Below are 11,025 nucleotides of genomic sequence, written 5' to 3' on the forward strand. Positions count from 1 at the left end.
CTACATGCATACTTGAGCTACACTCCCTACCCTCTCCCTGCTCATAAAATGCATGTGTCTTAGTCACCTGGAGAGAAGCCACTTACAGTTAAATGACGAAAGTGTGCATAGAAATTGTTCCGGGAAAACAGCTGACCGTATTAAAGCGAAATGTAACAATGATTTCACCGTAACAGTGATATCTCTGTGTTCCCGCAGCAGGCCAGCCAACCTCCATGTGAATCGGCTGCGCTCCACCAGATTGATGAAGAGACTACTTTTGACCACAACCCATGAGCAGGGCAGCGGCAGCAGCTGTGGCGGCCGGGGGTGGACACCGCTGTCTATGAAGCGTGTCGTTTGATGAAACCGTCGACGGGTTCCTCATTTAGCGGTGTACTCTATGTTTATTCATTTTCTGCTTGAGCGTGAGAGAGGGGGTGTGGTGTAGAGGAGCCAGGCTTATGTCCGTATATATCGTGTTAGGTATTTCATATTTGTACAAAAGCATAAGGGATTTGCATGCAGCAGTGAGTTTTTAGCACAGAGACACAGCCCCGGCATCGTATAGGTTTTAAATAATGCAGATGTGACACGGACGAGTCACCAAGTTTTTTGTTATGGAATTGCTGGGGGGTGGGGGGGGGTGAGTCTCGCCGATCTCATCTCTAGGCGTTCTCCGCACTGAGATCACTGCTACCATTAGCGCTAACTGTCATTCCGTGGTATTCATTTATGTTGTTGTGCCTTTCATTTCGTGTCGGGGGATTAATGCTTAAGGAAATAATTTGAGATGTCTATTTAAAAGATGTGTTGGAGGCTGCATTGACGAGCACTTATCAGGGGTTTGAACCGAGAGATTAAGAGATTCAAGCGATTTTTGCAGAAGAAAAATATGTTGTGTATTATGTTGAAATGGATGTGAGGCAAGCTTACTTCGGTAAAAAAATTATGTAAATAAATGGCCAAATACTGAACTTGTCTCACTTCATCCACATTATTTATTTCATGATAATTTATCGTATCTGCCTAACATAACCTTTTGCATTGCTGAGTTACACGCTTATCGCCTCTGTCATGGACAGACATTTCCACATTTCCTCTCTTTCTTTGCACACCCACACAAATCAGAGATAATTATTCTTTATTATAATATTGTCTTCCACTCTCTCTCTCTCTCTCCTTCTCTCTCTCCCTCTCCCTCTCTCAGTCTCTCCCTGTCTGTACGTGGTGCAATGGTGTCAATGAAATGAATTTAAATGAGCTTTGGCACATGGTTCAGAGGACTTACCTGTTTTATTTTCTCAAAAGCCACTTTGCCATTCATATTATATTCAGAGTGCATGCATTACGTATTGATTTATTTGTAATTACCCTTTGATATCAATATATGCTCAATATATTGTCACTCCCGCTGCTTAGTGAAATGATACCCGCATAAACAAGAAATCATCATTCATATGTAAATTGGGGATGATATTTTCCATTGCTCCCAAATGCATTGGAGAGGCATGGTCCGGATTTCCAAAATAAAAACCCAATCTCTTGAAGCATTCTATTTAACAGCTTGTCAGATAAATAATGTTTATCGTGACACAAAATGATGTAAATAGGATTTACATCAAATCCTGTAAAGAAAGAAAAAATCCTGTTCAATAATGTAACACCATCTTTTGACATTGAATAACGTAAATAGGCCTCCCATCTCCCTGACATGAAATCATGTAAATATAATACTCCCCGTGGACAGCTGTCTCGAAGACTCGCATCTCTTTTTATAGATGCGAATCCAGGAGGTTTTGCAGCGCGATTGAATCAGTGTTTCTCCAAACACAGGCCATGGTGAACATCCCCTCTTTATTGCCTAGTTTCTCCTTGCCACTGGTCAGTTTGATGCTCATAAGAAGGCTGTTTTTCTCTGAGCACAGCATTGAAGAGATTGAGCCCTGAGAAAAGAGTTACAGTTCAGACCAAAGTAGGCCTATTAATAGTTTATTTAGCTGATATTGTCTGTTTCCTGCCTTATAGTCAGGGTGCGATTTGCCGGTGGGGATGGTGGGGATTATCCCCCCCTCTGGTTTACACGTCCTACCCTCTGCTGAATTATTTTTATCCTCGGTGGGGATAAAAATTATCCCCCCCACCCAAAGTATTTTCACCATCACATCGTAATAATTAACAACCAAAATACACAGGGTCCGTCTTCATTTTTAAACATTTTAAAATGTTTCTCAAAATGATCCCCCCCTCTGGTTTTTTCACAAATCGCACCCTGCTTATAGTCATCATAGCTGTGCAGCATCACGACCTCATCTCATCATGCACAACATGGCCTTTCGTTTATTACCTTATATTACAAGGGTTGGTATCATGGGCCACGTTTCCAAGGGCCAGAAGGGGGCACTCTGATCTCAGAAGTCTCCTCAGACGGCAACATGACAGCAGTCATCTCCCATAGTCCACTCACAATTACAATCTGTCCTTTTCAACGACACATTGAAAGCCAAGCAAAGGATGAAGGCGTTCTACCTGCAATAGATGCTTTTAAATTCACAGGTTGTGTGGTTATATTAACAAGAAATCAACATTTCTTGTAGCCGAGACTACATCTTGTGAACTAGCGTTATGTGGTGTGGATCTTCCCGGGAAAAACAATCCAGTGAAGGTTTCCTTCATGCTGTCGTGCTCTCTGAGTAGGCCCCTGTCCTGCTGCCCATGCGGTGTGTGAGCGGCTACAGCTGCGCCCCTCCGCTGCCTACAGGAGTACTTTTCACGCTTCGTAAACCATCAGACACTGATCCACCTGCTCACTGAATTGATTCTATAATTAGTCATGTCATTGAAGACGCCGTCTCCGTCCGACCTGTTGCCATGGAGGAGTGCAGCATCCGCGCACCACGACTCGGGGGGCGTCTTTTGAAATAAATTAAGCACGTGCTTGTGGCGAGAACGAGCCCTGTCTCCCTCTGTTACCTGGGGGCATCGTTAATTGCCGCGGCATGGCTTATTCTTTTGTAGGGTTTGTGAGTTCTCCCTGGAGGAATTTCCCCAATGTTGCATTCATTTTTAAACTGAAAGCAACACAGGGAAAAGTATATCCTGGAGGAGACCCCGCCCTGTTTGCTATTTTGCTATTATTCAAATAATTGACCAATTAAATCAATCGATCATATTTCAAATTAATTCGTTGCATCAAAGATATAATATTAGGTCACCTCACCGTTGAAATTGTATGGCAAACAAACACAACACAATTATTGGTTATTATTTGGGTTATTGTATTTTTCCTCCAACACACTCGAATTAGAATTTGGTGCAGCGGAACAATCGTGTTCATATGTTTATTTTGTTTGTTTTTCATTTTGTGCAGGAACCTCATGGCCGCATGAGGAGAAGAGAAAGCGGGGATCGTTTTCAGTTGAATTCATCTAGCTTGTTAACTGAACGGCGTGAAATTCAACTAAATCATTTACCCGGTGCAGAGGCGCTGCGAGATTAAAGGGAACATGTAACGCTTGATCTTTTTATCTCTCCCAGCAAAAAAAGTAAAAAGGAAAAGTAAGGCCCGTTGCAACTCAACTCAACCCACGTGCCTTCCGGCTCTTTCTGAACCTGCTCTGTTTTTGTATAACTCAGAGAATAGAGCGGTTACTGAAGAGCATTAGACATGACCAGCCTCGTACAATTATTTGGGGGCGGGGCCTGAATAAAACAGTAAACCTAGAAAAGACAGCACTCCTGGAAGAAAAAGACTAGCAAGACTGAGCAATCTCAGCTGGGGAGCCCTGCTTGTTATTATTCCTGGGCTGATACGGAAGCATGCGTCCAGACCGGGGGGTGTTTCGGCATTATGGACAGACACGAGCTGGAATACTGATTCTCTGTTAATTCGAGTGAGAACGGATGGAGGGAGAGCACTGATACGCTCCTGAGATTGGATTTCTTCATTACCCTCTGTGTTAAAAGACCGGACTCATCTCACATTCTAAAGCTAGTGATCCGCCTGACTTGAACCTGCTCACACTCTGGAGTCTCCTTATCCACCACGGGCCCCAGCCATCTCTGTTTGATATATCTATCTCTGTTAGATGTACGTCCCAGGTGCGTTTGTTTGTAATACAGCTGGACGTATCAACATTTTGTAATTCTGTCATTGCGTTCAACAGTCAGACATTTCCCCTTTGTTTAAAGGCAGCTTTGCCGGTACATCTGGCCGGCGTTGCCGGGGTAGTATACACCTCCGCGGACTCAAAGTCCCGGGCCCTTACCCATTTGAGTTAGTCGATCAAGGCGTTCGCAGCCACATCACAGGTCCCTGACATTACCGCCGCCCGCCGTCTCTCGTCAATCAGGCCCGGAGTTAATTAGAATTTTATCTGAGGGAGACTTAAAAGGCAGCGTGACACGTACTTTATCTGCCTCACATTTAACATCGGCAGAATCATTTTGGACGTCTGTTACCGAGCCGGGGAAATTAAAGATCAAACTCTTTTTTTTTTATATACCTGGCAGCCTACTACCCCGTGCCCTCTGCCAGCCACGCCCCAGACTGCAATCTCTCACCCGCGCTTTCATCCCCCCACCGCCGCCGCCGCCCAGCACGCGACCGTGAGCAGCGCTGACATGCAGGAATATGAGCCGTATTGATGGCTTCCTTGAATCGCTTTATTATTTTCCCTCTTACTCGGGAGGCGAGCCGTTGGTGTCATCCCAGGCCACAGACGCATAAATAAAGAGCCATTTGAATGCTAATATTGATCGGCGCCTGCTGCCGTGGAACTTCATTCACATTGTCAACATCTGGCTGCCGGTCCAACCCGCCCGGCCCCTCACTATGCCTCACCCAGACCCAACGTCCTAGCAATGCACCAAGGTCAATCTAGTTTGGGGGGGGGCTTTAGTAAGGTTGTGTGTGTGTGTGTGTGTGTGTGTGTGTGTGTGTGTGTGTGTGTGTGTGTGTGTGTGTGTGTGTGTGCGTGCGTGCGTGTGTGTGCGCGTCTGTGCATCTGTGTTTGTGTGTATGTGTGTGTCCATGTCTGTGTGCATCTGTGTGTGTGTGTGTGTGTGTGTCTGTGCATCTGTGTGTTTGTGTGTGTGTGTGTGGTCTGCATATGTTTGTTCAGCTGTGCCCTTGTGCAGCAGGGAAAGGCTGACAATGGAGAATTATCTTTGGCATTTGGAGAGCGTTTCTGAATGTGCATGGAGGCCACTTATTTACTGAGATTGAGAGAGAATTGGCAATGCAGGAGTCCGGCTCTCGCCGCTCCCCCCCTTTGTGAGGCTCTAACCTAGTTGTGATTGATGGCATTTCCACTGACGTCTAACATTATTGCATAATTACATTACGCAAATAAAGTTGTTGCGTGAATGTGGTGTCATTACACAGATTAATTGAATTGCATGTATGGATATTTGGTTTGATGGATTTATTTTGATTTTGTTCATTTTGTATATTTAACACCCCTCTGGGATTCTTTCACAGCTCTGAAAGTCTGTAACAGAATCACAGACAGAAGTGGGCCGCTTGCTGATTTCAAAGAGCACCTGTCCTTAGATGTCCATTATCCACCTGTTTGGTTTGACTCCTTCAGAGTAATCCGGCCGGTGAGAGAAACAGAACAGATCGGCTGTGTCCACTACATCATGACCAGGGATCCGGGGCGGCTCAACGTGCTGTCTAGACCGACTGCTGAAAGAGGTCTGATCTAACACCACCAAGCTTCAAAGGTCTGGACGACGCTCATGTATGATATTTAAGCCTATCCAGATCCAATTACAATCTGAATTAAATGTAGCACAATGTAATCTTTCTGTTTGCTCAACACAAACACACTAATTCATGGAGTTGGCCCTGTTTCCTGTCCCCAGAAGACAAGTAGCAGAGAATAGCAAGCTGTTGGGATTTACAGGATTTATTTTATCAGCTCGAACCAACCTTTCCATGGGGGGGGGTGGCATGCTGTTATTTCCATCACTGTGCAAACAACAACAGAATAAGATGACCCGATGGTCAGAACACCATTTCAAAAATCCATCCGTATCTGTCGTCAGTCGACTAAACTCGCATTCATTTATTTTGCTCTAAAGTGTACTTGTTTCTTAGTAAAGGGGAGACGAAGTTACGATTTCAGTTTAGATATAAAATATCTCAATCTCACATCACCAATGAGAGACCATCTTCTATTATGATGGACAATGTTGTCCCCACTTCCTAGCGCTGTAATCTATTGGTTCCTGTGTACCAGGACATCAGCGTCCTGGTAAAAAAAAGCCATTGAACCATTGGCCTCTTTTCCCCATCACCTGGTAAACAAGATCAGAATAAGATGACTGGAGGGTCAGAAAAACATTTTTTTTAAAAATCCATCCATATCTGTTGTCAGTTGACTGAATTTAAACGCAACAAAAAGCCATTCAAATGGCTTTCTGTCCGGATCAACTATCTGTAATTTACCCCCCGGGATTGAGTTAATGCTTACTTTACACACGCTTATCACTCGTTTTGAGACCATATGCTTGCCTTTTCGTGTTAATCATAAACATGCCCATTAAATACATCAGAGGTCGGTCCCCCGTGCATTACAAAACTCAATATTTGGTCCTATGGTGGTGTCGTGTTGTTTTTACTAAAATAAATCTAATTTGATGTGTTGTCCTTAGACTGCATGTAAGTTATATGTCAGCAATATCACACAGAATCCTTTAATCTTGGTACTTATGACTTGGTGAACAACTAGAAAGGGGATACAAATCGACCCATGTAGATTAGATCAGATATGCGTCTCATTTAATAAGGGACATAATTAGTGCAGCCCATGACCTGGCCCAGTCCACCACATGATCTCTCCAGCTCTGGAAGCGATACTTCCAAATGGCAATTTCATGGCGCCACGGCACTGACCAGCGATCACATTATGTGGAAAGCGCCACTCGAAAAATAAACACTGTCACTTGGAGTCTTATGAGCCGCCCATGCGACCTCATTATCTGCATTGCAGGCTGGTAATTACCGTACAGTGAATAGCTTTTCAAAAATCCACATTGCGTAAACTCTAAGCCTCTTCCGTCTTGCAGTGAGGCGGCCAGACCATTGTCAATATATTGACATGGGCCCCCTTTTCTCTATCGCCATGTCGATGAGCTACTCACACACAAAGGATTGGAGTTGAACTCGATAAGTGCTTACGGGAAGGACATTGGACATACCCCGCTGTGCGCGTTCTATTTCAGCTGCATTATTTGACCGAGAGGAACATAGAGGAGGAGGAGAGGGTTCAGTTTCTGTGTAGTGGCAGACAGTGTGATTTCAGAGTGTCTACAAATGTTGGTCAATGTAACAAATTGTCCTTGTGTCCGATCAGGGGCCTGACATCGAGTGGATCTCACATCCACAAGCATGGACTTTTCCTTGATGTTCCAAAAGGTGCAACTGAACAGAAGGCGTTACTTGGATATATCTTTTTTCAGGAAAAGAGAGAACCATAAGAAAAGAGAGAACCATTCCCCCATTTATTTCTTGACTTTCTCATGGCTGAGCTCAAACACTTCTTGGAGTAACTAACCCTAGTTATTCAACCCAGTCCAGAAGCCTCAGTCCATCCTTTCCTTGTAACCAAGAAGGGAAGAAGCTTTTTTTGTTCGTAAAGTTAATCTTCACACTTGTAAGCGGCTTCTGATCTTGACCTGGACCAGAAGCTCTCCCTGTCACAAGGTGCAGACCCTTATAGCAACTCCATGTCTCACAGAGGTGTGACCTTGTACCAGTGTGTAATGGGCTCCAGCTACACTGAAGAAAGGAGAAAATAAGAAAACGTGACGGTGCTAGTTAAGCGCCCAATTGACAAGGAATTGGATGTCGGGAGGGCTGAGCCACTGGCGCTGCTGCTAGGAAACGAGGACCCTGGTTTAAGTCCTGTGGTGGTAACCTCGGGTTGAAGCTTTCGAGGTACTTGGCCAGCATCAGAGCAGGCCTCCCCACCATCGGTTACATCATCACGGGGCGTCATGTCTCCAGCCCACAGGACTATATGAGGTCTCAGGCTGCAGGAAGGGGTCTCTGGCCGGGGCCAGGTGTTTAGCCAGAGGAAGCCCAGCGACAGCCTGTTTGGTCGGGTCATTGTGCTCGTCCTTGCCTCCATGCTTGTCTATCTGTCTTGAGCGGGGGGGGGGGGGGATGCTGATTAGAGCCGAGGCTCACACATTAGCATTAGTCTCTGAGATAAGCTTGTCACTATAGTCGGTATATAATGTATCACCGTATTGAGACGACCTCGTGCTCGTGTTATCGGAGAACCTTTATTTTTTTAATGCAATATATGCAACCCTGTCCCCCTGTCCCCCACAGAGAGACAGAGTGCATTCAATTAGTTTGAAGTTAAATGTTAGCTGATTCGTTAGCGCACATGACCGTCTGAAAGGGTTTTGGCCCTGAAGCCCCTGGGGGACTTGGAGTGGGGAACGCCAGCTGCTGATTTCCTCATACTTGACTGAGTCCCCGGGAGGATGGAGCCGGAACAGAAGCCCCCCAGGGAATCCTCTAACTCCACTCCTCTCTTCCTCCTCCTCTCGTTTATCACTGTTGACGATTTTTTAACTTTCACCGTAGCCACATATTACATTCAACAAACACTCCTGTTCCCGGCTCTTCATTTGGTCATGATTGCAGTGGCCCACGTGAATATTAATCATGATATCATTTTTCATTGTACACTGCAGCCTAGGAACAAACAGAGCACCGTTTTTAAAACTGGTACTCAACTCAGGACCTAAAGTCTTGCAAATCCCAGGCAAACACAATTAGATCGGCCAATAGAGGAGTTATATTAGTGTATATTATGATTTATTGGATCATTGCGTTTGGTTCGTTTGGAATAACCTTTAATTTAAGTACAAGTTTTAGACTGCCAGGGTATTCCGCATAGCAAATCCTATTTCTGATAGTGTTTCTCTTATTGGGCCGTGCAGAATAAAATGTTTTAAAAAAGTAATTTGTTGTTCACAACCAGTGTTGCGAGCAACTCAGAATAACAACCTCATTACTCTCTCGGTGGCCCCTCTGCCCACCAAGCCAGAGAAAGCACAGGGCTTCTTTGGTAAGGTTAGTCATGTTGTCCTGTTTTCACTCCTTCCGTCCTGCCTCTTAATTACGCTCTGACCGGCGGACCTAAGAGAGCTGCTCTCTTCATCTTCTAACCCTCGACGATACGCAGGGCCTTCTTTATTTAGATCAGTGACCTACACACACACACACACACACACACACACACACACACACACACAAACATACACACACACATACACACACACACACACATACACAAACATACACACATACACACACACACACACACACAAACACACACACACAAACATACACACACACATACACACACACACACACACACAGACACAAACACATACAAACACACACACGCACACGCATACACACAAACACACACACACATACACACATACGTCACGCGCGCACCCACACCCACACACACGACTCCACCACATGCACTCCTCACTCCAGCATGCTCTGACAGGAATGTGTCTGGTTGAGTCTTTTAAAGCCTGTATTGCGTGTTCATCACTCAAACACCCGCTAAGTGCTCCTATGCAGAGTCCTACATGCACCGCAAGGGCAGATGGAATCTCTGGCTGGTTAACCAGCTAATCGGCAGGTGATTGCTCTTGGTCATCATAAAACCACATTCAATTTCATGCTTTCCTGAGCTGATGTCCCTAAATAACGAGGTGAGAGCGGGGGTGGGTAGGGAGGGACGGACGTGCTGAGGTGTCCACCACTGACACCATGTCACATTTATCTACCGTCATGTCTACAGCCCTCAAGTCAATCTGCGGTGCTTACCAGACCCTCTGCGTTGTACAAACTAACAATAGTTAAGAATGGAGGAAAAGCTTTATTGCTCAACATCAACATTTCTGTTTAGCAATCAAGACTAAAGCCATGTGAGACGCCCAGAGAGGCTAGGTGAGGGTTTTCCACAACCTCTGTAGAAGACCACACTGAATCAACTGAGAAACACGTAAGCAGACCATCAGTACTCTACTATTTTGTGCATGTATTTTGTGCATGTTGTATATATTACTGTTCTGTTTTTTTAATTTGATATCACATACAATCTTCTGTGATCTAGGTCACACAGATATTCAACAAGAGATCATTTGTACGGTAATTGAAAAGATTAAGATGTCAGGATTAGGTGACTCTGTTGCTCCAGCTTTAGCTAAGATTTTGAGGCGTATTGACATCAATAGCTCTCTCTTCCAGCTCTACAAGTAGTGCTGGGATAATGTTGATTTTGAGGCATTTGACTTTCTAGCAAGAAAGCGGGGGGTTTGGGGGGTATGAGTTTTCCTGAATCAAGCCATAAAAAACGATTTCCAACCGTGATGAATCCAGGTTGCTGTGACTACAACCACCTATCAGACACAGCCAATCACAAACATCCTATCGCTGCCACTGGTGGGAAGACATGAAAAAAAGGTCAAAGGCAATTTTCAGGAAATCATTGGCGGTATCGCCTTGGAGTGGAATAAAAATCGGTGTTGAATCTCTTCAACACTGAGTCTCTTGTATTATAACTGTCATAATACAAGAGACACAATCTCTGATCGGTTTAAGGAAGTCGACTGGCCAAGTCCAAAGCGTCAATAACACAACAGTGAAATAAATTGTCTGTGACACTGGCAATCCTTTGGATTGTTTCAGCATTCAGGTATTTATGAAGGTTATTGCAGCAAGGAGCCCGTCTCCCTGCCGGGAGTGGACCCTGCTGTCCATCACACAGATTGCTGTATGAGCCTCCCTGGGCCTCGTCCAAAACCTGAACAGACACAAGACTCACAACACCTCAGCATACCAACATAACACTGAGTTATTTATGGTCACTTGTGGCCAGCACTTTCACATTTACCCAACTTAGGAAAATAATGGAAAGAAATCATCCCTTATTTACAATTCATGCTTCGGTTTGCTGAAGTGGTTCTTAATACAGGCTAAATGAAAGTGATAAAAGTTTG

General features: G+C 44.8%; 1 protein-coding gene across 6 annotated transcripts in view; it reads left to right on the plus strand.

Annotated features, from left to right (window-relative positions):
• The window catches only part of lmo7a (LIM domain 7a), a 53,222-nt gene extending 52,266 nt beyond the window's left edge, over window positions 1–956 (plus strand). For 5 of the 6 annotated variants that reach the window (XM_079732373.1, XM_079732377.1, XM_079732378.1 and 2 more), the window contains one exon: window positions 199–956. In XM_079732373.1, the coding sequence (XP_079588499.1) occupies window positions 199–221 (23 nt within the window). In that variant the 3' untranslated portion in view covers window positions 222–956. The remainder of the gene's footprint in view (window positions 1–198) is intronic. The other variant, XM_079732374.1, reaches the window with a different exon arrangement.
• The last annotated feature ends 10,069 nt before the right edge of the window (window positions 957–11,025 follow it).

The sequence above is a fragment of the Pollachius pollachius genome, assembly GCF_949987615.1.
Source record: "Pollachius pollachius genome assembly, chromosome: 3".
Lineage (NCBI taxonomy): Eukaryota > Metazoa > Chordata > Actinopteri > Gadiformes > Gadidae > Pollachius > Pollachius pollachius.